The sequence below is a fragment of the Artibeus jamaicensis genome, unplaced genomic scaffold, assembly GCF_021234435.1.
Source record: "Artibeus jamaicensis isolate MK-2021 breed Jamaican fruit bat unplaced genomic scaffold, CSHL_Jam_final contig_923, whole genome shotgun sequence".
In the NCBI taxonomy this organism is placed as follows: domain Eukaryota; kingdom Metazoa; phylum Chordata; class Mammalia; order Chiroptera; family Phyllostomidae; genus Artibeus; species Artibeus jamaicensis.
In genome coordinates, this window is record NW_026522014.1 from 3,683,209 (window position 1) to 3,709,533 (window position 26,325).

General features: G+C 40.8%; 1 protein-coding gene across 1 annotated transcript in view; it reads left to right on the top strand.

The window, feature by feature from the left end:
- Positions 1-586: 586 nt before the first annotated feature.
- PPP1R9A (protein phosphatase 1 regulatory subunit 9A) overlaps positions 587-26,325 on the top strand; it is a 271,034-nt gene continuing 245,295 nt past the window's right edge. The window contains 2 exon segments of the mRNA XM_053655080.1: positions 587-809; positions 2,510-4,120. Coding sequence (XP_053511055.1) covers positions 2,726-4,120 — 1,395 coding nt within the window. The 5' untranslated portion in view covers positions 587-809; positions 2,510-2,725.

Here is a 26,325-nt window from a genome sequence, read left to right on the forward strand (position 1 = left end):
CCACAGGGGATCTGGGCCTCGGCTTAGCCAGGTGTGGGCCCTCCGGGCCAGCAGAAAGGCCTCGGGGTTTACATGCCCTGGGGTCACAGAGTTAACTGCAGACCTTGTGGGGCTCCAGCAGCGGTCAGCGGAAGACCCCGGTTCCCGCGGAACCAATACCCCAGCAGAAACGCGGGCAGGCCGGGCCAGCGCAGGCCGTGCCCCAGGCCCACGAGGCCCCTTGCCCACCACCGAGGGGGTGGGGCGGCCTCGCCCCGGGCCGGTGCTTTTCGCCCTCGGTTGGCCGCCAGAGGCTCCCTCTCTCTCCCTCTCCTGGGATTTTGCTGCCGGGCTCTCTCTCTTTCTCTGCGGCCCTAGAGTTAATCCCATCAGCCGAGGTGAGGCACCTGTTACCCCAGGCCTTCCTCACCCTCGCCGCCTCCCCGGCATTACACCCCGACACCCTTGAAGGCCAAACGGCCAGCACGGGTGACCGCACGTGGGCGAAGCCCCTTCCCGGGCCGGGACGTCCCGGCCCCAGGCCGGCCCGAGTGTGCGAGCGCGCCGAGCCGGCCGCCGGCCGCCATGGCGTTGGGGAGCGCCGCGCGCCTCTTGGGGTCGCCCGCCACGGGCAGGGCGCGCGTGGGGACCCCGGCGCGAGTGGAAGTGGCCGCCGCAGCCGCCCTCGGCGCTGCGCCGTGAGGAGTGGGTGGAGGGCACCGAGCGGGCGGCGCGAAGCCGAGCGGCGGCCACCGGGGGGCGGGGGCGCCTCGGAGGAGGGGTGGGAGCGCGGCCGCCCGACCCTCCCGCAGGCGGCGGCTCCCGCTCGGGTAAGGGGGAGGCTGCTCGCGGGGCGAGTTGGGGAGGGTGGAGACGTAGAGGGAAAACCTCGGCTGGTACAAAGGCTGAGTTGCAGGCTGGGGGTGGGGGTGGGCTGTGGTTGGGAGCGATAGGTTGAAGATCGGAGGCATATCAGTAGGATCTATTGTTTCCTGGCACATTGGGAGGAAAAACAAAGGGATTTATGATGATTACCCTGTAATTTTTTATTTTTCCTCTTTTTTTAAATGTGGCTGGGGAGCCCGGCTCTCCCCGTGCCACACTGGGATCCGCCTGGCAGCCGCCTGGAGCCGCAGCAAATGTGTTAGGGGACTTCAGGTGCTTCTTGGCACAAAGCTAGACTGCGACCTCCTACCATAGCGCTTGGCGTCACCTGCTCTCCCGGCCCTGCCCCGGGGCCGAGGATCTGGCTTGGGAATCGGCCGCCTCTCAAGTTGGTGTTATTTATGTTTGTCTTTTGTGAGGGCAGGTTTTGAATCCCCCGGCGGCCCCGTCTCCCCCGCTCCCGCCCCCTTGGGCTCAGAAAGGCGGGGGAGGGAGTAGGGAGGGGGAGGGGAAGGGGAGCATGTGTTAGGCTGATGCAAATGTCAGGGCAGGTAGAAGGAGATCATCGATGCCTTACCAAAAACCAGGCACCACACTCTAAAGCCTTTCTTGTTTGTCTGCATGGGCCATGCATGCGTGCTGGGCCAGGAGTCCGAGTTTGGAGACGATTTAAATGAAAGTGTGTGCTTCCTCAGCTGATGGTGCATGGGGCTGATGTGGCTCGGCCTAATATTCAAAACCAAAACCAAAACAAAATGAAAAATCTTTAGAACTACATTGTTTGCACCTCAGAAGATCTTGAAATATTTATTGCTGGCCTATTGATATGGAGTCCAGGAGACCAGCAAGCCTGCATTGGGTTGCATTTTGAGCTTTTAGTTAAGTTGGAGGCAAGTAGGAATAAACAAATCAGAGCTGTGAAAAAAAAGGTTTCATGGTACATTTGTTTTCTGATCGTCACATTCTTATGCTTTTATTCCCATGACAGTCTACATACCTCTCTGTAATTAATAATTAATTTCCACTCTTAGAAAACTTCCAAATATTTGCTGTAAGTGGACTTCGAGTGAAACTTACTGCCATTTAAGAACTTTATTCTGCTGGTTTTGGTTTGAAATTGCACTGGTGTTTCTTTGAGGATGCTGTGAATGAGAACACTGGGCCATAAAGAGGGAAATAAGCCTGTATAGGCATGTTTTCAAGTTTGTAAACATAGATTCCAAACTTTTGATTGCACTTATACAGAAGGAGTAAGTTCCATCTGATGTGGAGAGTTTGAATGAAGTTCATTTTTCTGGGCAGTGTGGTGGTTTCTTAAAGATGCATGAACTGCTGATTTCTTTTAAGGTGATTCACAAAAGCAACCAAAACTTGGGCTAAAGTATTGCTTTTAAGTGTACTTGTGTGTAACTTGTATGTGCGTATGTGTGTGATTTTGGTAGAGCTCTCCGAATTGTGTTTAAAACATTTTGCTACTGAGGACCAATCCGAGTTACAACTTTTAAAGTCTTGGCTTTTAAATTCCAGTTTCAATTACTAATGTCCTCCGTTTGAAGCCACTTTGAAGGGAAAAGTGTATGTTAGTTGAGTAAAAATAAATTCAAATCAGTAAATGAATTCAGAAATTCATTCTTTTCTATTACAGATGAACCTCTAGTCTTGCTTTGAAAAAAAGCCATTTTGTGTAACTCTTGACTGAATCATTTCCTAACCCACCTGTTGCGAGGATCTCTGACACAGTATGCCATTTGAGAGGTACTTTTTCTTGATCAAATACTGGTGATTAGAGACGAGAGGTGTTTTTGTCTCTTGTTTTTTTCCCTGATCATTATGAACATTGGCTTTTCACCCTGAAGGAAAAATGTTGAAAACTGAGTCTTCAGGCGAACGCAGCACTCTCAGAAGTGCCTCTCCTCACAGGAATGCGTATAGAACCGAGTTCCAGGCACTGAAAAGCACCTTTGACAAACCCAAGTCAGATGGGGAACAAAAAACAAAAGAAGGTGAGGGCTCCCAGCAGAGCAGGGGGAGGAAATATGGCTCCAATGTCAACAGAATTAAAAACCTATTTATGCAGATGGGTATGGAACCCAGTGAGAATGCTGCAGTCATTGCCAAAACAAGGGGCAAAGGTGGACCTTCGTCTCCTCAGAGAAGAATGAAGCCCAAAGAATTTCTGGAGAAAACGGACGGCTCAGTTGTTAAGTTGGAGTCCTCCGTTTCAGAACGAATCAGTAGATTTGACACAATGCACGATGGCCCTTCATATTCTAAGTTCACAGAAACTCGGAAGTTGTTTGAGAGAAGCGTGTATGAATCCGGACAGAACCACCGTTATTCCCCAAAGAAAGAGAAAGCTGGAGGCAGTGAACCTCAGGACGAATGGGGTGGTTCGAAGTCCAACAGAGGCAGTACTGATTCCTTGGACAGCCTCAGCTCCCGGACAGAGGCTGTCTCCCCCACCGTGAGCCAACTGAGTGCAGTATTTGAAAATGCCGATTCCCCCAGTTCCACCATTTCCGAGAAGGCTGAAAACAGTGAATACTCAGTGACTGGACATTATCCCCTAAATTTACCAGCTGTGACAGTTACGAATCTGGACACCTTTGGTCACCTGAAGGATTCTAATTCTTGGTCTCCTCCAAGCAAACACGGTGATGACTCAGAGGATGCTCGGAAGAGTAACACATCCTTAGTAACAGAAGTGGCTTTGAAAAGTACCTCTCTAGCTTTGATGCCTAGTGAAGAGACACAGCAGAGCAGGGAGGCTGAGGACTCCACATCTAACCAAGAGACTCCTGACAGAGTTGACAAGGACATCCGTGAAGAACCTTGTGCTGAGGATAAGGCAATGCCAAAGTCTGACATCCTTTCACCACAAAATGAACCTTTAGAAGATGCCAAAGCTAATTTGGTTGGGAATGAAGCAGCAATGCCACAGAAGAGAGAACTTGCAGGTGGTGATTTTATCTCTGCTGATGCTTCTGGATCCAGGGGTGGAAAGGAAGTATCCGAAGATACAAGTAGTGTTGAGGGTTCCCATGTTTACATGCACAGTGACTATAATGTATACAGGGTAAGATCCAGGTGTAATTCGGACTGGGGAGAGACAGGCACTGAACAGGATGAGCAGGACGATAGTGATGAGAACAATTACTATCAGCCTGACATGGAATACTCAGAAATTGTCGGATTGCCAGAAGAAGACGAAATCCCAGCAAATAGGAGAATTAAGTTTAGTAGTGCTCCAATTAAGGTAAGTATGTTTTCTCAGTTTGTTTTCCAAGTTCTGTCTAAGTTTCCTTAGTCTGTGGGCCTAACTGTATGTGGAACCGATTCTGACAACTATAAGGAGCTCAAGATTGTTGATACACAGAATGTTGTCAGGTGATTTAAAAAATTTGGAGTTTCAGAGATATCCAGCCTATTTCCTAATGTGTTTTATAGTTGCTTAAGCCAGTATTGAGTAACATTAAAGTTGAAGAAGTTTGGGGGTTGTGAGATACTTTCCAATGGACCGGAGTGTGAATAATGTGAACAAACACTGAAAACCAGGGGTGTTAGTTTGAAATAGAATTACTTCTTTAACTAGTTTTGCCTAAGATTACCCATAAGTGATATTTCCTGACTCTAAACATTAGGATATCAAGTAGAGTGCTCAATGGGAGAGTTGTGGTAACCTTGATATAATACTCTTTATTTCCTTGCTTAAAAAAATCTGAACTATCACTTAAGTGTAAGTGGATTGTGAGGAAGGAATGTTGGAGCTATTTTTTTTCCTACTGCCACTTGGTAGTGGAAGTTTGACCCATGGAAATACATTAGCGGGCTTTAATTGGAAAGCTAGGACTGGAAATAGCTTTGCATTCAGAATTTGATAGGGAGATTTAAAATGAAATTTTGTGAAAGAAAGTTAAATTGATTTGCCATTCATGGATTTATTTTTACCTCCTAAAAACTGGATAAATGCCAACTGAATTCAGATGCTCTATTCTAACGACTTCCCTTAGTTCACATTTGATACAGAGGAATAGCACAGAGCACATCAGCAGGGCGGCGAAACGTTATTAGCCGGTAATGGCAACAGGGCAGGAGGTGAGCGTCAGCCTCTCCTGGAGTGCTCCTTCAAAGTGCACTTGCCCACCAGCCCCTTCCCGAGATTCTGGCCTGCCTCCTCCGGGGAGCTGGAGGGTTGCAGTGGCAGAATGTGTGGCTTGAAGCCACTTTGTAAGAGGTTTCCAGCTTACACAGTGTATCTAGGATGGATTTGGAATTTGATATGGTATCTTTTAAAATTTTCTCCTGAAAACCTCTAATCACTGCCTATTGCCATTTTCAGCTGATGAAACTCCCATATAAGGCTGTAGTGTAGTTTACACAGCTAAGAGAAATCTGACCTTGCTTTAATCACGCAATGCTGTTTTGCAGTAAAGTAATAATCTATGAAATTGTCTACAGGTGGTAGCCGGGTAATTCATTTCACTAGGGTAAAGCAGAAGTTCTGGATCAGAAGGGGCCAGGTCAAGTTCCACTGAGTTTAACTAGAGATGTGATTCTGGTTCTCAGTGAACTAAGTTTCTTTGCAGTGCTTTGCCCCTTTCCTTTGTCGTTCTGTCTCCTAAGCCCCAATTCCAGGCACTCTCTGTAGAGAGCCTGTTTTAGGCCTGTTCTGTGAGCTCCTGAGTCTGAGTGTTAGGACCCCTTGGCAAGTACTCCCCTTTGGACATCATCTTTCTGTCCCTTAGGAAGAAGCAGGAAGATTAAATTGTTTCACATCGAGCAAGGCAAGAATAACTGAAATGAACTCTTCAAGGAGTTTGTTAAAACCAGTCACTGACTCCCTAATGGGAATTAGCAGCTTCTGAAAATTTATCAAGTACAATGCTACCCAGTCAGGCCATTTGGACATCGGCTTTGTATTTGGGTCTTGTGCTTCCCAAAATATAACTGCACAGTAATAGGTTTAATGAATTTTCAAGGATTTATCATTGAAATATGGCTGTTCATATGTGATGAAACCAGGTTGGGGTATGCTATTTTGAAATAAAAGTGATTTTTATCTACTGTTGCTTATACCAGTAAGCATTTTGCCTTTTAGTTTTCATACAGTAAAGATGCTGTATATTTCACATAACAGAGTAAAGTAAATTACATATATTTAAGTTTAACACATTTCATCAGAACATAGTTCAAGCAAAAGATCTGTGAAACAGAGATAATGCCTTGCGTTTTAGTGGGCAGTTAACAGTACTAGTTGGAGTGGATTAATTTTGCAAACAGAAGATTCATTCTTTGCCCTTCGTAATGAATAAGACTCTTTCTTGTTTTTCCCATTGTTTAGCATGTAAGTGAATTCACTTGGAAATTTTGAGAGCTACTTTTCTACTGGGTGGTGGTGGTGATGGCAGTGTTTAGATTAATCTCCAGTGAAGCTTTTTGCCTTAGACAGTGGTAATGCTTAATTAAATTCAGTAAGTATTTATTGAAGGCTTATCCTGTGTCTATTCTCATGCCGTTAGCTACAGGAGAACAAAAACTTACAAGGTTACCTTTTCCTTGGTGAGCTTGTAGAGTCAATTCTTAAACACGTATTTAAAACCCTTGCAACACTGTAAAAACTTGTGCCAAAGTCTCTTATGAATACCTGGGCTGTCTGGCTGTGCTAGGTACACGGAGTGAGCAGAATCCAGCCAGTCATTTGAAAGGGAAGACATTCAGATATGCCATATGTATGTTTTAAAATTCTTTTTATAAAGCATTATTTATAGAATGGGAAGTTAACAATTTTGAATTGAAATCTTTTCCTTTGAAATTTCAACACACTCTTTCAGAAGCAATAGGAAGTATATTCCTGAGAGAAGTGATCTTTAGAACTTTTACATACTTTTCCTGATACTCATTTTGCTCTTCGCGAGGGTAAAAATTCTAGACACCTCTCACCTGCTGTTTTAGGTCTTGTTTATGATCTCCATGCATGTCCTCAGTTTCTATTTCAGTTCTTCTGTAGATGTTTTAAATAGATATTTCCCTGGATCTTACATCTGAACTTCAATCTGGACTTAGAAAATCATACAAATCATAGCTGATCTTGTCTGTGTAGCATATTCCTTATACATAATTGTTGGTGACTTTTAGAAATGGTTGGATTATTTCTTAACGAATAGGTTAATGTGTCTCCTAGGGCCCTGGAAAACTGTAATGGGATTAATAATGGAAAATATAAAATCTAGCTTTGAGATACAGGGTGAAGGAGTCTTGTGAACTGTGCTGATTTGAGATGTGCAATTATGCCTCCATTCTTAGGAACTTCTCAAAACCAAGGGATTAAATTAATTAAATTTGTCTTAGATAAATCAAGAATAGAAAAGCTGACATTTTTCATTCTTTTTCCTGTTAATTCAGAACATTTACAGAGCCCGTACTATATGTCGAGAACAACGCAAATGTAATAAATACATAAAATGATTGGAGCCAATCAAATCAGAAGCGGCTGGTTGGTGGGAACCATTGCAGCCCTTTAGAGATGCTTCTGAGGCTGTTCTGCTCAATTCTGTTTTTGGATGATCTTTCTAAGGCCACTGAAACTTTATGAAGGAAGTCACACCCCTTTCTCTATTTCTGGTAGCCTTATGGCCTTTGCATTGGTGTTCCTGAAATATAATATATCTGGAAAAGGGCATTTTCCTGATTCCCAGCAAGAAGGAGATTGCAGGGTTAATGTCGAGATGCGTCGTGCTGTACTTTTCTGAGTGTTACCTTAAACTCCATAGAGAGCTTTACAGAGCTGTGTTTGAAGGAGACTGGCCATGGGCAGCAGCGTTGCTCTGAACCCTACATGAGAAGTTGTTGAAAATAGTTCCCTTAGTGTTTTCACCCTCATTTGGGGCTCTGAGTTGTCAGGGGGTACACAGGGCCTTTTATTCAGGAGGGCATTCAGAGCATGGTTCTGAGATCCCAATTTCTGTCTTTGAGGAGCTTTTTCTAACAGTCTTGCTCAGTGCTTCTTAATATGCATATGAATCACCTGAGGATCTTTCAAAGTGCGAATCTGTGATTCAGTAGGTGTTTTGTGGGCAATTACCTTGATGCAGTGGTTACCCTCCACATACATACTGCCAGCTATTTCAGAGGTTATGGCATAGATAGGCTCAGCAACTGAATTAAAGTGGTTGAATCACACGATTTATAAACTCAGTTTAAAACCCACAGCTGGAAGCCAGAAGAAAGCCACAGAGTAAGTTCACATACTTACAGGGCTAACAGGTTCAGAAGGACCACGCTGCCTGAGTCCTGGTACACACTCATATGTCCTGATCCTCTTTTACATCAGCCTTCCCCATCCATGGTGCGGTTATGAGGGCTAAAGTTGATACTGGAGCAAGGACTCCTCTGACCAGTGATACCCTGGGCTAATGATACATGCTTGCTCTATCTAAGAGGGTGGGGACAGGTGCACTTAGGTACAGCTGTAGCTTTACCAGTTTGCCTGCTGCGGACCCAGGGATTTTATCTGCATTTCTTTGAGTCCTGGATAGAACCACACTGAGTGTCTTCGGTTGGTGGCTGACATGGAGCTGTCAGGAGATGACATGATTCTAACTTGATCTTTCCACCCCTTCTTACTTGCAGGTACACCTTTTGTTTGTTCCATCATTTCTTCTATTTTGGCATGTCTTACAGGTTGCCAACTTATTTTTTAACACATGAATTTTGCTTTTCCCTTACAAGCTTTCATTATCTAAACTTAATCGAGCCTCAGAGTATTGTCTCTTTTACTAGCTTATGAGATCATCAAATATCACCTTATGAGTCTCTCAATCTTTATAACAGAATTTAATATTCCCAGTAATTCTCAAACAATACAGCACGCTCACAAAACAGTAGGTCTGGGGTGAGATTTTTTATTTCTAACAAGCTCTCAAGTTGGTGCTGATGGTTCTGGTCAACATGCTACTCTTTGGAATATGATTTTTGAATTTTAGTCTCCTGGCTTCTGTAAGGGGCTTGTCCTAAAGTGTCAGGGAAGCTCATTTAACAAATGTGCTTTCCACATGGGTCTGCTGTCCATAGCTGGTTGTGCCAAAGAATATTCTTTGAAGATGAAATGGGTGTCAATTTGTAAAGTGCATGAAGCACTCTGTTTCTGGATGCCAAAGTAGGTAGTGATCCCTAAATTCATAAGGGGTTTGGGTCATCAAAAATTCTAGACTCTTTGTGTGGCCTGTTTTCAGGTATAAAAAGACAAGAGGAGGAAGTTTTTGATGGACTCAGGAATTCCATTTCTTTCATTCTTTTGGAAGTCTAAGTAGATTTCTAGAGAGAGTATAAGAATAGTCATCTTATGTAGCTTGCATGTATTTGGATAACTTTGATGCTGTAATATTCAAGTTGAACTTCCTTTTAAGTTTAGATGATTTGTAACCTATAGTTCATAACCAGGTAAACATGTCAAATATTTTAATGTAATCTGAAATGTTAAATAATGAGTGTTTATTGAATGAACCTCTTTTCTAATATTGAGTGTGTTTACTAATCCCTCTTTTGTCACCAAATGCTGGTCATTTGGCATAGAAAAAAACAGTTCTTCTGTACAACAAGACACTACAGGTGTTTGCTGGTGTTTATTTGTAGTAGGAAGATTTGAAGTTTCTTGCTTTTCGTATCCTCCATAATATTTTATCTTCTCCTTTAAACATTCTCACAAAGGACACTAGTTGTTGGATTAAAAGGTAAGAGGATGAAGTTTGGAGAAAGTAACTTTATTATGTTATCATATATTGTTTACCTTATTAACCCAGTTATATGCCCCTCCACAGTAATTTGATTTAAATCTCATTTGCAGTAACTTGTCTCTAACATCCTCTTCACTACTCAAAAAGAAGAAGGTTTCAGAATTTCTGTAGAAACACACAATTAGATATAGGATAACTTCTCTATAAGCGAAACAGATTTTGCTCTATTAAACTCTGAATATTACTTCTTGGCTGTTTGCTTTGACAGCACGTATACCGAATATTATTTCTTGGTTTTTGTGCTGTTATCTAACTTATTTAGATTTAGAGTATTTTTTTCGTAATTTTTTGTGCTGTTTTGGAATCTATTTCATTTTTGTTCTTTTCCTTCCTTATAGTCCACAGTTTCTTATTTTGAATAGGAAGAAAACTTTTCAAGTACTGCTTTATACTTATTCCTTCTCACTGTAAGAATTTTCTTCTGGTTCTAATCTCTTTCATTTGGTGTGTGACATAGCAATTTAAAGATGAAAAGTACTTAAACGCAATCTAGTGTAATTTTCCACTCACTCCAGTTAGCCCTTCAGTAGCATATTGCTGACAGGTGATCCTTCAGCTTCTGCTTGAGTAATTCCACTATGGGGAGTTTGTGATTTTGCAGGGTCAGAGGGAAAGTTGGAAGAAGGGTGCTTCTTCCAAATGCTTTGTGTGTGTGTGTGTGTGCACACATGCATAAACACGCATGTGTGTATTTTCATTTACTTTTAATTTGCAATGTTTTTATTGAGATAAAACTCAAATGACATAAAATTCACCATGTTACAGTGTAGAATTTAGTGGTTCTCAGTATATTTACAGTGTTGGGCAACCGTCCCTATTTTCTCATTGTAGAAAATTTCCATCACCCTAGCAAGAAACCCTGTGTCTGTTAGCAGTCACTCCCAATTTCTCTTCTTCCCGCATCCTCTGGCAACCACTAATCCACTTTCTGTCTCTATGGATTAGCCTTTTCTGGACATTTCATATAAATGGAACCGGGGCAGGCTTTTTGAAAGGAGTGTAGGAGACACAATGAGTATGACTTGGGATAGGTTAAAATTTGCCATACCATGAGGACAGCAGACTACAGGAGAATCTAGAGAGAAAAGGCAAAAGGATTTTCTGGATGGAGATGTGGTCTCAAGATTAAGTGGCGAGATGTGCAAGCAACAAATTCTGCCTGCCCTTTTATGCAATGTCATGGAGAGAAAGAAGACAAGAAACTGAGGAGACTGCAGGATCCAGGAAGGGATGAGCGTATGTATTCGCCAACTGAGGAAGGGTAGTGTGTGTGGCAAAGAGGATGGCTGGAATAACTCCCTCTTTTGGGACACTGTGCTTCTGTTCATGTGATCTGAAATTGCTGTTGATCTTTGCTTTAGCACAGCCTGTCTTTAAAGGCACAAATAGTGCTAATGCTGATTTGCATCTTTGCATTGGTCTTTCCTAGCACAGAGGGACCATTTTTCTTTTCTATCTGATGCTTATTTCCATCCCACTGCTCTTTATGTTGTTGCTTTCATGATTCTTTTATGTAGATTGGGATTGCTCATGGACAAATGTCAACTCTTTATTTTTAAAATTCTCCTCATCCTTCATTATTTCAGTACAGATTTCATATGCCATACTTGCTATTATCTGTAATACAACCATCTGTGAGGTGAGTAATTTTGGTTGGGTGTTTATGTAGTTTATTGCACATTGTCTACTGAAATATATATATATATATATACACATACACACATATGCATACATATATATACTATTAAGTATTATTAATGTAATGAAAACAACCAAGAGTTACTTGATATTCTATAAACTTGGGAAAGTTTGCCTCTTAAGGCTTTCATTTTCTTATTTGTAATTGAGACTATCTTTCTTGTAATTTATCACTATGACCCCATTATCATCTTGTGATTCTCTGATTATCTTTTAAACATATTTGTATAATATCACTATTATAAATGTGCTATCATTTCAAAGGAAAAATTGGGGACATCTTTTGTTGAAGAATTTATATTAAATTGCTCTTGAGAATGTTATTTACACTATGCATTATAGTCAGAATTTTAAAATGATGGTGATTAAAATATTCAACCCAAGGGAGTACATTTTATGGAGTGGTTCTTCAGAGCAGCTTGATTTTTGAAATTAGCAGTTGAACTATATATTTAAAACACCCTGCTGAGGAACCTAAGAATAAAGAAAAATGTTTTGTAATACAGTTGCTGACATATTAATTGCTTCACTCACTTTTGTTCCAGAAATAGCTTCACAGCATAGTTCAACATGATTGAGATATTGATAATTTCTTTGCACAATTCCTGAGTTTTCAGCCTAACTTGCTTTCTCTTTCTCTCGCACCTATCCTTACAAAAAGGACAATGAAATAGGCAGAGTGTAAAGATATCTGGAAATGTGATACTTTTGGAGGAAAGTCTTGTTCTTTGCTTATTTAATCTATTTCAGAGGGATTTTCAAAAGCATTCAGAGTTAAAGCCATTCCTTATGTACTTATGTATAAAGGAACAATGGTTGTAAATGAAATTTCTCAGACATGTTAAACAGGTAAGGAGTTTTACTCTGGGGAGCGCTCATCTTCCGAATTATTTGCTGTGTACAGTGGGCTAGATTGGGACACACAGTGGCAAGGGTCAAAAAGGTGGTCAGGACCGTGGGGGTTCTTTCCAGGAGTGACCGGATGACTAGGAGTTTGGTGTTTTTCCCTTGATGCCTTTGGACTGGGACGGCCTTGAGAACCTGAGGGTCTCTGTGCCTTGAGTCTGTCCCCTTCTAGTGAGGTGGACCTTTCTCTGTCATCCACTTCAGATCTCTCCTTCAGAAATCACTTCTAATTTTCCTCCAGAAATTTGTCAGGACAGCTTGGAGGGCACATGTATGTCAGAAAATCTGTCTAATCTTGAACACAGAGCTGACGAGAGAGCCCCACAGCCTTATGGGTGTGTGAGACCCACCTGCGAGTCAGTGCTGTGTGGAGCAGCCTTTCACTCAGCACTTGTTTCAGATGAAATAGACGTGCAGAGCTGTTCCATAAAGGAAGAAAAAGACGAATCCACGTTTTTAATTACGAATCAGCTGATAGAAGTATTTTCTTCTGAGAAACCATGCCTCGGGGAAAGGCAAAACTTTATCATATCGTGTTTGAGTATCATCTTGTGCATCGATATGTAAAATACATTTACTTTTAAAAGTATATTCTGTAGGTAGAATAATAAAGGGCAGTCATTTCCTCTTCGAGGTTTTGAGGTTGAGCAGTGAATAGTAAAACAAATGCACAAACAAGCCTTGTGAAAAAATTAAAACTGATCCAGAAGTGAAAATCCATGATAAAACAGGAAAAGCAGAACACAAGAATAATAATAATAATAATAATGTAAAGTCAGTTCTTTGTTGACTTTTGGTATCTGTGCGTAATACTAAATTAATGGGAAATTAATCCTATATACATTTTTTTGTTCAGCATCTACAGTTATTTAGACTATTTAGATACATTTCTAATAGTAAAATTACTGGCTAAGCTATTTCAAAGGCCCGACCCATACAGACTACCTGAATTACTACTCAGAAAGGCCATTTTGCTTTACAACGAGCACTCCATTGGCACGGTGTTCTCACAGTCCCTGCACCAGCCCCTTGCCATTACTTATACGCTTTGTAGTGTTCAGTTTGGAGAGTGGAAATGTCTTTCATAATTTGTGTATTATGTTGATTTATTGTTGAGTATGAATGTTTTCATGTGTTTACAGGCCTTTTTTGGATATAAATGTTTATTGCCTGTATATTTTGGGGTCAATAATTGTTAGTAAGGAGTTTATCAAAGTGTTGTTTTGATAGAAAATTAAAAGAACTCGTGAAACCAGTAATGGGAAAGTGATTAAATTCATTGTGATAAATACATAGTGTCATAGGATAAAGCTTTAAAATCATGTTTTAAATCATGCTTTCTAGAATTAAAAAAAAAGAGAAATACTTTACAGTGTAGTGTAGGGTAAAAAGACTGGTTAACACTTCATTGCATTTTAATCAGGATTTTATTTTAAAGTACATCTATTTGCATCTAAGATAAAGATTGATAAAGATATCAAAATGTTAACTCTGGTTATTTCTGGATGCAGTAAATAAAGGTGATGTTTAAAAAATTATTTTAAATTTCTAGATTTACTAAATTTTCTATAGTGAGCATATTTAATTATATAAATATGAAAAAGGTGATGTGGTCACAGTAGGAACGATCAGCAATAACCAGTTAGGAAGTTGGCAAAAACAAAGTTTTAATACTTTCCAAGATTCTAATAATTTTTAATGAAATTTTCTTTGGAAAATTGTCACAGAAATTGTCAATATGTCACAGAAAAAATGGTTTGGTTGAGGAGTATAAATTCATGGAATACTGAAGAAGGGTTGGGCGAACTTTTGGCAGTTGAATTCATTAAGTGCCTACTTTTTATCCTTGGTAAAATTGACCCTGCATTTGTGGCTAAGTTTGTAAGTATTATCAGGGGGAAGAGCTTCCACTGTATTTTAAATTACGATGATAACATTTGCATCTCTTAGATATTTCCATTGAGTTGCTGTGGTGTTACTTAAAATATGTTTTAAAAAACTAGGCATGGATTCTGGATTTGAAGTGAAAAATACTTTAATGAGCAGTCTTACTAAAAGTAATACATATTTGTTTAAAGAAAGCCTAACAGTTATCCCAGGTGAGACTATGTCTTTCTTTTTGATCTGTGAAATTATTGAGCCTCAACAGGCTTTCTCCCTCAGAGGCTGACACAGTAGAGAAACCGAGTTGAGCATCTTGCCGGTATGTATGTAATCCCGTGAAAGCGCTTGCATGAACCCAGTGAAAAACAGGATTCTGAGTTTAGACCTCCAGAGTGTCCTTTTGAATGTGTTTCCTGTTCCAGTACACCAGCCGGTATGTAGTTTCCTGTTGTTCTTCTTAACAAAACTTTTAGCTGAAAAGAGAAGCATTTGATGTATGATTAGATTATATGGTAGTATATAATATTTTTAGTTAGAGTCAAAGGGTCAGTTCCTCTCATACACTGGGTAGTGTTCTACCTTTGAAAAGCTTTTATAGATCATGTTGGAGTTTATAAAGGAGAAAAATATTTTTGTTGGGTGGCAGAGTTTTCCGAAATTAGAAATTTAAAGTATTGCTCCTGGCTTAATTAGATCAACTGATAAATTTTTTTTAATAGTTTATTTTTTTCCATTGTAATCTATCCCACTTATGTCCTCTTTCACCTCTACCTACCACCCTGTCCCCACCCCCTACAATCAAAACACTGTTGTCTGCGTCCATGTGTCCTTTTTCTTTTTTGCTCCATCCCCCATACCCTCAACTCCCTCCCTCAGAGCTGTCAGTCAGCTCTCTATTTATGACTCTGTCATAACTCAAATCTTAACAGTTTTAAACAGTTGGCATTTTATAAGCTCTGGCAAAGTCCTAATTAAATTGCATTACTGTGTAATCCGGTGGTACATCATCATTTTTTATTAGGTATACTTAAAGACTTACTATAATATGGCTAATACATTCTATTTGTATTCTACTGAATACTGAGTTTATAGTAATATTACTTAGATGATGGTATATAGTTGCAAGGGCAATTTAAAGAAAACAGGCAATATTATGCATTCGACCAAGTTTGAGATGAGACTTGTTTTTCCGTTGGAGACCATGATATTTGTGGAATTATGTTCTGGTTTCTTTTCTGAATAATGAGTTCCACGCCTTGCACGTTTAAGGAACTACAGAGCTCTCAGGAGATTGCCCTACACGCAGATGTAGAAGTTGGAATTTTTAGTTTGAAGTAACTTGGTTTTGGCTCTTAATGAAATTCTTACCCTTGATTTAGAAAGGAACCATTGACTAAGTAGAGTTGATCTGTCTCATTGGAGGACGGTGGAAGTAAACTATAAATATTGATATGAATCAATTTTGAAGACATGGAACTTTTTTCCATGTCTTATATTTAATTTTTAGGTAATATATTAGAGTTCTCCAAAGCAACAAAACCAATAGGAGGGTGTGTGTGTGTGTGTGTGTGTGTGTATACAAGGTCTGCCCAGAAGGTATCCAGCCATGTAATATGACAAATAGAGACACTTACTGAAGAAGATACAAGAAATATTGTACATAGGACAATGACACCTCAGTCCCCTTCGTAGTAGGCACTTTGGGACCTCACACTGTTCTCCCAGTGGCCATCAAGCTGCCCCATTGTATTTTCTGAAGTCACTTCCCTTTCAAAGGTGATTTGAGTTTTGGGAAAAGCCAGAGGTCACAGGACACCAAATCTGGGCTGTAGGGGGGCTGGGTCACCTGGGTGATTTGATGTTTTGCAAAAAAATTGCACGAGATGTGATGCATGAGCAGGTGCATTGCGGTGATGAAGCTGCCAATCACGAGTTGCCCAGAGCTATGGCCCTTCTGAATTATCCTACTAGATTCTGTGGAGGAACTTTCAAGCTTAGTGCAAAATTTGATGCTGATTCATTCTTATTCTTGATCAGTCATTTTGAATGTGAAAACCACACAGTACACACACACACTCAATGGCCTCTACCACCCCACTGACTAGTACAGTGAAGTCATCATTGTTCACACACATGCATTCCAGTCCGCTCTCCTTGGCTGCCAGGTTACATTGATGTTGCACAAACCTTTCTCATTATATTAACAATGGCTGGACTTTTTCCAGACAGACCTCGTATGTGTATATGTATATTGAGAGAGAGGGGGATTTAAGGAATTGGCTCATATGACTTTGGAGGCTGGCAAATCCAAGACCTGTAGGGTGTGCTGTTAGGCTAGAGACCCAGCGAAGACCTGAGGTTGCAGTTCAAGTCCAAAAAGTACCAAGCTGGAGATCCAGGGAAGGACCTAGGCTAGAGCCTCAGGGTTCAAGTTGAAAGGCTGTCTACTGGAAAGTTCCTTCTTGCTCAGGGAAGTTCATCTTTTGTGCTTTTTAGGCTTTCAACTGATTGGATGAGGCCTACTCACATTGTGGAGGGCAGCCCGCTCTAATCAGAATTAACCAATTTAAATGTTAATCTTACTAAAAAATAATCTCACAGAAGCAGCCAGAATAATGTCTGGCCAAGTGTCTGGGCCCCATGACCTGGCCAAAATGACACAAAATTAACCATCACAGGCTGGGATTCTTACTTGGTTGTACCCTCTGAAGCTGTTTCGGGGAATAAGACCCCCCACATACCTCCCAGGAGGAGTTGTCGGAAAACCTGCTGAAGGGTCTCTCCCTCTCAGGGCAGGAGGAGTAGGCTTGGAGTCAGACCTGGGTTCAGACCCAAGTGACACAGGATCTTCTGAAGAAGGAATGTTCGCACTGTAAAGGCAGGGACTCGGTCTGTTTTATGGTGTGTCTTTAGGCCTGACACGTTATCTGGCACACAGTAGGTATACTTAATTTTAAAGATTTTATTTATTTTATTTTTTAGACAAAGAGGACGTGAGGGAGAAAGAGGAAGAGAAGCTTCAATGTGTGCTTGCCTCTTGCGTGCCTCCTACTGGAGGATCTGGCCCGGAACCCAGACACTTGCCCTGACTGGGGATCGAACTAACCTTGCTGGCTCAGTCCACTGAGCCACACCAGCCAGGGCGGTGAACTGACACTTTGAAGTCCATCCTCCATGCTCCTTCACCTCTGCTATTCCCTCCCGCCATGGGAAGGTTCAGAGTGGGATGATGGTGATAATAGCCGTACATGTATAACGATTGTACAACTTATTCATAGGTAAATCCCTCAAGTTAGAGTTGTAAGTGAAAACTGAGCGATTCCATACAGATAGTAATCTTTTCCGGCGCCTCCTCTGGCTTGCAGAAGCTGTTGTGCTCTCTTCCATTTGGGAAGTCCCAATCTGTTGCCCTGTAATGAGAGTTTATAAGTAACCAGGAGCAGTCAGGAAAGTATGCTCGCCTGGGATGTGGCTGTGAGTATAGAAGGGGGAGAGCATTCCTTTTGCCTTACTTTTATTTCTGCTTTGAGTGATTGCCCAAGCCTGTAATAACTTGCAAGAGAACGTAAAAATTGAAGCTCCACATGAAAGATGTAAAGCTCCTTGTTTAGAAATTGCAGTAATTTGCTACAACTTGGGTGACTTGAGTATGTAAGTCTTACCTTTTTATCTGAAAATTTAAAGAAGTGGATGGAATTATTTCCCACCATTTAGGTGGTCTTTGCCCACCTTTTATTTCCTGACCCCGTTTTTAAAATGTGGTGTGTTTTATTTTTTTGTTTGTTCTTTTCAGTCATTAGAGAGGAATTACCTACCATTTGGATCATTTCTGCCTCCCTCTATCCTCAATAGTGATTTTAGACATGTCCTTGGTTTTATTACCAGAGCTAAGTTATAATTTTGTAATTATCTTGGTAGTCAGTTAGCTCATTCTCTAATCATTCTCTTGCTGAATATGATCTTGGTTTATCCAGAAAACTATTTTTCATTTTTCTTTAGTGACTTGAACATTAGTAATAAATTTCATGGGAACAAATAATGCATGGTCTTGAAATAATATTTTTTGTCTGTATGTTTCCTCCATGAAATACCATATCTGGAAGATGTCTGACAGTTGTTATTAGGCTGAAATATGAAACAGCTTTGCTTGTTTGTGTAAATTTGTTTATGTACATAATGTGTATCATTTTCCCCTGGCAGAAATAGCTTTTAATGGCACCTTAAGGAAGAGGATTGCTAAGCTGTTTTCTGCATTTTTCTTTTTAAATAAAAACACAATACGTTTTCTTGAGTTTCTATACATTTCTGGAGACACACAAAAAAAGTATTCTGTAAAAAGAAAGAAAGGGAAAGAAAGAAAGAAAGAAAGAAAGAAAGAAAGAAAGAAAGAAAGAAAGAAAGAAAGAAAGAAAGAAAGAAAGAAAGAAAGAAAAGAAAGAAGGAAAGGAGAGAGAGAGAAAGAGAGAAATCAGCCATGAATAGTGTGACTCAGTTGGTTGGGTGTTGGCCTGCAAACAAAGCAAAAGGTCGCTGTTTCAATTCCTCGTCAGGGCTTCAATTCCAGTCACTGGAAGGGATTTTGAGCAGTGAAGGTCACAGGTGGATTTGTGCATGGGAGAGAGCACTTTGATGGAGAGTGGAAGATGGGTTGACGGGGCAGGTGTGGAGATGGGGGTGGGGTGGGGATGCAGGAGTCCAAATGAACTGGTGAATGTGAGAATGGGGACGAAGACAGGCAAAGGTCGAGCTAAATTAGGCAGAAGGTGATGAGAGGTGCTGATTATTATAAAATTAACACTTCAGTGCAAAAATCATATGCAACTGTTTCTTACTCATCTATGTATTTCTTCTTCCCTGCAAAAGACCTTTCCTGGTGCTTGATTTGTAACAGGTATATAAGTCAGCCAATGAGATATAGTGAAGGAGTTACCCAGACATAAAGAGGGAATTCATTGTCTTTGATGCAACATTTGCAAAATAGGTTGGGTGACTATTGGGACCCTTGGAGCGAAGGCTGTGGATCTGAGAGTTGGATCCTGGTATCTCTGCCATTGGGTACAGTGAGAAGAGCAAAGACTGGACTAAGGGAGGAAGACCTGACGGAAGTATGTGGAGGCCGCAGGTAGTACAGGCCTACATTTTGGAGGAATAGACTTTGAGAAATAGTGCTTTAGAGAAAGCTCGGAAGAGAAGATTAGAGAGATTTAAAGAAGGACCAAGGTTTAACTAATGACCTTGCTGGTGGGCTGGGAGAAGAAGAGAAGAACTCTTGAGTAATTCCCAGGAAAACTGGTGATGTTTATGGATTGAGGCTGAGGGAAGAGCACGTCCAACCAGGGAAGGTCAAGAGGTACAGAGATTTAAAGACATTGATCAATATTTATTCCCGATACATTCAATTAGTACATTATAAGCTATAAAATTGTAACTCAGGGCTGTGTACAAGGTTGGTGGCAGATTTGGAATCCGAGTTCAGGCCCTCAAAGGACCAATGCTGAGCTTAGCTGTCAGAGCCTTGCAAGCTTAAAGCTCAGTGGCGAACGTATTTGTCCACAGTAGTCAGTTGTGCAGATCGATGGTGTGTTCTGTGGAATTACTTTGTGTGGTCAACTGGTTTTTCTTTTTTTTTTCTGTTGACGATTTTTTCCAGCTGTGTTTTGCCCTCTGATATGATGGATGTGTAATGATGCTAAACAAAGGCTACAGGGTAACATATGTGAATATTATTATATATCAGTAGTAAATTGAAATAGTACACCATTTGATCTTAATTTACATTGCAAAAATAAGTACTCATTAGTTGAATGTTGTGTTTTTCCTTCCTGAAGGCACTGGAAACTTCAGATAGTATTCTGGTAATGCCTAATTTATGACCCCATTGATTTCAAGCAGTAGCTTTTTGATAGGTCATTGTAAATTAAAATATTTGTCCTGTTGGCTTAATATCACACAGTGAGATTTCATTCCTGGAAATAGATGTCACCTTATAAAAATACCAAAATTGGTTGAAAATGAACAAAGAGAACATACGATCAAAATTTATGCAAATATTAGGTATACTAGCCAACAATATAATAATGTTAATATTCCTTTTAGGGGACTTTTCCGCATGGATCAGACTGACTGCGGGCTTTTCAGATACCACTTGTGTGAGGAGGAATGTGTGCCTCTGAAAGCATTTGGACGGGAGTGGCTGTTCCCATGGCCGTTGCTTCGCCAGTGGATTTTTGCTGCTCAATCTACACTGACCTGGCTTTTGGCATTTACTTCACTTGCGGTAGATGTCAGGCGGGGCATTAGCCAGTTTTAAAGACAAGTTTAGTTTTATTTGCTGTTTATAAGATAAGCTGGCAGTGCTGTGTTTGAGCCTCGCTCTCTCAGGGGGGCTAGAAACAGATCTACTTAGTATGGGCCCTCTTTGAAAAGAATGGATTATTACTATTATTCTTAAATCTGTATTTTCTAGCTGAAAGATGCTTTGGGCTTTTGTGGTTATATTTTGCTTTTTGAATTTGTAAAAGGTTGAATTGTTACTGTTACAGAACAGACCCAGGGGACGGTGAATGATATGAAGGACCCCCCTTTTTTTCTGGGGGTTCCCCACCCCTGTACTAGGTTCGCTTTGCCTGCTACCAGAGGAAAGTCTCTCAATAGCAGAGATTGGTGAAAAAGAAAGCAAATATTATTTATTTAAAAGTTATACAGACTAAAGTTATTTAGAATACCCACAAACACACACAGTCCTTCCTTTGCCCTGTCTAGGGTACCGCATCTCAGGAAAGAAGTAGAAGTCCATGATTCAGGCTCCTGGCACCATCCATGTGGCAAAAGGGAGCACTTCCAAGGCCATGTGGTCCCCACTCTGCCAAAGCCATGCGGTTCTCCCCTCCTGCCACAGCCCTGTGGTCCCAACTTCTTGTATGGCTGCTGCACCTGGGTTTAAATCCCCGTACCAGTCTTCCTCTGCAGCCCCATTTCTGACTCCTCCTACAACCAGTTACACCTGCCAGCATTCCCGTATTCTTCCAGCTTTACTGGGCTGCTACAGTGAGTCTGGGCAGGTGTGGCTCTGTGGCATGGAGCCAGTCATCTCCGGGCTCTCATGCAGGTGCTGTACTCAGGAGGAGTTGCCTCCCAGTTACATCTTGGGTGGAAGTCACTTCCATCCCCCTGGCTCCAAGCATGGACACAGCCATTAAACATATCCATGAAACCAGTTAAAGGTTATAGATATGTTAAATGACCATGCCAGAGGTTAAGTGCAAAGCTATTGCTACACAAAACAGCCCTCGATGGCCTTGCTCCATGTATCCCATCCCCCAACTGAGACTTGTGGGGGTGAGGACATCCTATATATATTTTTCTAATATATCCTGGATACCTTGAGTTCTGGACCCCATTCCAAATTCCTATTTGGATTCCAAATCCCTGTTTGGGGCCCCGCTTTTGGCTGTGTACCCTGTTACATTACCAACTCCCTACTTGAATTCTCTAAAATGAAGGTGCTGGATTAGATATCTAGAAGTCTCTTGTAGGTATAAAATTTTGAGCCTATGTTACATAATTCTTAATTCGGTATATGAGTAGTCAGGTGCCTTACCTTTGTGAGTGTTGTTTTAAAGTGTGAATTTAGTGTTTGCTAAATTTTTTAGAACTGAAGCAAAGTTTCATAAAGTTAATTCTGGAAGTTCAATTTGAGCCTATGTTAAAATTGAGAGAGTATGTATTCACAGCATTTGACCTTGGAATTCTAGGTAGGAGTGGTTGAGGGGAAGGGAAAAGGGGATGGGGGAACTCACTGTGACAGCTCATGAATTACATTAACCACCCACTCTACCAATAATAATTATGATACATCTTTTTTTTAATGCTGCTCTTCATTTACCAAGACAGAGATGGGAATTCCAATCTGCCTGGGGCCTATGCTTTGTTTGTCAGGAAGGGCAATAGGGTTTTGATTCATCTGCACTCTACTGCCTGATTTCTTGAGTGACTGGTGTCACAAAACTGAAACAGATGGTCTGGAGTGTGGTGTGTGTCTGTAGGAGAGCATTGTGTGATGAAATATGTGCCCATATGATTAAAGTCAGGAAAGAATTGACTTTTATAATAAAACACACAAGTACACACAGATTGCCTTTGACTACATATGTAGACCCTGGCATCATTTAGGAAAATTTCAGTGCTTTAATTTTTAAGAACAGTTAAATTATCAAACTACAAAGCTGAAAGAAATTCTCTGGGACACAGTTTGCTATGGTTCCACTGGAAATGTGCACATTTACAAGGCAGTTAACAGAGATAAATTTATTATGGTTCATATTTTAACTACAGGCTGTTCCCTCTCTGAAAAGTCCTAAATACAAGTTGAAGTTAAAATATTCTGAACTATTTGAATAAATGCCACTGAAGCATGTAAAGCATCAAAACGCTTCTTAAGTCATCACTGAATGTAGGTAGGCAGAGACATCATAATAGAATTGAAGTGGGAGTCGTTCTCTCCCCTTCTCTCAACTGCATTGGAGACAGTTTCAATATGGTTACTGTTGTGCACTTGAACTTGAAAGTCAGCGTGGTCAGAGCCTCCAGCCTGTTGACTCTGTTAGTCAAAGGGTGGCAAAATAGGGCAGAGCAGTGAGGTACAGTGAGACTGGGATGCTCGTAGCCCACAGGGCAAGTTACCTGAGTGAATTTTAGTTTAATACCTATAACCACGTAGGATTTCTTAATAATGTAAGGAATTTTCCTAACCACTTGAACACTTCACAGAGATAGAATAACAAGAAACAGCCTTGATTTCCCAGTTAAGAAAATAGCCTTTGAAGGTTCTTGAGTCTAGATATGCTAGGTATTACTAGTGAATCAACAATCAAGTGCCTACTCCTCCTAGCCCCTGAGAGCACCAGGAAATTCATTTGTGCTCCAGCTCACACACTTCTCTTGCACAGATCTTTTTGTCACCAAGTAATCTGCATGAGTGTGAGCTCCATAAGGGAAAGGGAGAAATTTGTGACTTTGCAGTTTTTATGTTCCCACTGCCTATGGCGCCAGTTATGTGCTCATTAATTAACTGCAAATGAATGCAACTTTATGGACATCTACCCATAATTTAGTTATATGGGCATAATTAGAGTAAGGAAGCCTATGAATTACACGTCTATGGCAGTAAGTGGTTTGCTTTTGTAGAGAACTATATGAATCTCATATAAACTGTTGTAAGAGAAGAATTGGAGAAATAACAAAATTTCTTTTTCTGTCTGAAATAAAAAAAACACTTAAAAAAATCTACCTGAAGAACCAGACCATTATGTAGGTGGCCCTGGTGATGGGTACCGGCCTTTTCTGAACATTGGTACAGCATTTTGGATGGGTTGCCAGCCGTCACTTCTTCCATTAATTCAGACTGACTTTGACAGTTTGTTTTCTTTCATAGGCTTGGAATATTGCGTTCTTATTTGTTGAATGTTTGCTTTGGGCACGGTAATACTTTTTAGACATCACTCCATGTACTCACAGAGGGATTTGTTCTTCCCTTGCTATTATCCTAGCAAATTTATGGCATTGCTCATGGGAGGGGAGCAGATCTTTGACTTGTTATTTATTTAAATAACATGCTTAATTCCTTTTGCCAGTGGAGGGAGGTGCTTTATGAATATCAAGCATCCTCTTGCTATACCTTGTAGAATTCTGGGGGTGTACAAAAGTGGCGTTTCAAGTTCTTGTTTAGATTTTGTATTTATTTAAAATACTGTGAAACATATTGCTGAGGTTTTTAAATATCATTATAATTACCTTATGTGTAACTTTTATTTCTTTTTTCTCTTTTGTTTCTATTTTCAATGTTTCTCATTGTCCCCCCTGTGAGAAGGTCTTTGGAACCCTGGAATCCTCTGTCTTTGTCTCTTATAGCTTATTATAGATATACATCATATGCTGGAGTCCATACAATCAAATAATTTTTTCTTTTAGTTAAAAAAACTAAATTTGCATTTTTGTTTCAGCAACAGAAATTTAAGTTGGGTTTTATTTCCATGTAATTTGGTTCTGATTTTCCTAAGATCCAGACTCCCTATTTAAGTGGGTATGCGCAATTTCGTTACAAACTTGCCATTTTAATGCTGCCACTTTCACGGGTCAGTCTCTTCACAGAATTCCCCCTCTTGTCATATGCTTAGTAATCAGATTTCTGGTTCTTACTTCTAGGGTTTTCCCTCTATACTCTTTTTCCTTAGGTCCCTTTCTACTAATATTTCCTGCTGTTTTCCAGTTTTTTTTTTACTTTGCTTATGTAAACATATTTGTTTCTCATTGGAAAAACTTCCCTTTTAAAGTGTTTTTTTAAAAAAATAATTTTGCACATGGCATTTCACGTGATTTATATCAAGAAAACACGATACAAGTAAAGAAAAATAAATAATCAGGGATAATGCAGAGAGGACCCCAGTGCGGAATGGAGGCTGTAAATCAGCAGCACTGTTGTTGCTCCGTGCTTCGCACGGGAGCTGGAAGGTCTCGTGACTCGTGATGAAAAGGAGGCACACTCAGTCACATGCCTCTAATGCAAAGGACACGCTGTACTTTTAACCTCTGGAGCCTCAAAATTTCATTTGGTTCCTAAAGAAAAAGTTTGTACATGGGACATTATCATGTTGACGATAATAAAAATAGCTAGCATTTACCTGGTAGGGCACTACTGTAAAAGGTATTGTTTGTGTTCATTCATTTAGACCTTAGGACAGCCGGGCAGTTCACAGCGGCAGAAACCTAGACACAGAGCGCTTCAGCTCGGAGCCCACAGTTTGCGGGTGGATGGCCTGCCCCGAGAGCCTGTGCGCTTCACTATTGCAAGGCTCAGTATTTTGAGTGAGCCCTTCATAATGACCTTGTCTTCTTTCTATATTTTTACCCAATTTGGAGAATAGTTTTTCTATAAATGTTTGTAACTTGAGTTTTGAACTGAGTACCATTGCACAGCATGATCAAAGTAAATTTCAAATTTTTCAATTTGAGGCAAATAAAACTCCAACATTTTTAGTTTTTCTTTGTTAATGTTATTTTATTGACTAGTCTTTGGAAAATGTCTGTGAAATAGCTCATATTTAGTGGGGATCCAGAGCAGACTGTTGAATCCACAAGAATGGGGTAATTAATTAAGACATGGCCAGGAGTCATTCAAACTGTCTGGGCAGCATTTTTACCTCCAGACTACAGCACTGGACGGGCGATTGGTGGGCGTGTCCTTCCGGTACCAGGCTGCCTGACCGCTAAGCACGGTTGCGTCGTAGCAGCGCACCCTCCACAGTTCAGACATCAACCACGTGTCTGAACACATTGTCCTTTGTTTAATCTCCTCTCATGTGACCTTTCGAAATCCCTAACATGTGGTATAAACTTGAGAGCTTCTCAACCTTAACTGCTAAGATTTAGCCTGAGTTTTATCATCCAAATATTATCCCTCATGTTTATAAATTATTATTTTTTCTGTCAAAAAGATCTGGCCTTTGAATTCAGAACAGATTCATCGCACAGTTAAGAAAATACTTCAAAGTGAGTGCAGTCAGCAATTCACAATACCCATTTAGTCTATTTAATCTGCACCTTTGTCATTTTTTTGCCTTTTTACCTTTTTTGTAGGTTATCCTTTTAAAAAGACGTGTTTCTGGAGTATTGACTATAATGTTGTGGGGTCGTGCTGGACAGGGCTCTTTCAACCCCCATGGTGGAAGGCTAGCTGGAGCGACCCTGGCCAGAAGGAATGTGTCCTGCTTTGCAAATGGACTGTAATTCTCTCCTTATCTCCTTTTGGGAGCGGCTTCTAGTCCTGTGTGACTGCTTCTTGACCTTTTCTCTCTGCACGTACACACTGAGGTAATGGAGTTTAGAGTCATGGGCCAGACACGTGCCCCCTTGGTCTGGGACACCTTAAAACAGGTCTCAGACTCAGGGAGGCGTGGTCCTGCTTCACTGATCTGCCATTGTCAGTATCCCCATCATATGAATAACACAGGCTGTTTCTGTTCCATCCTGTCCTCCTTGTGGCTTTTTTGGCTCATCTAAACGAGCAGTCGAGATCCCTGGGCTCGACCTCCTGTGTTACAAATGTTTTGATTAGCAACAATTTTAACAGAATATTATGCAATAGAAAGAGAGATCAATAGATAGAGAGTTTTGAGCTTTAAGG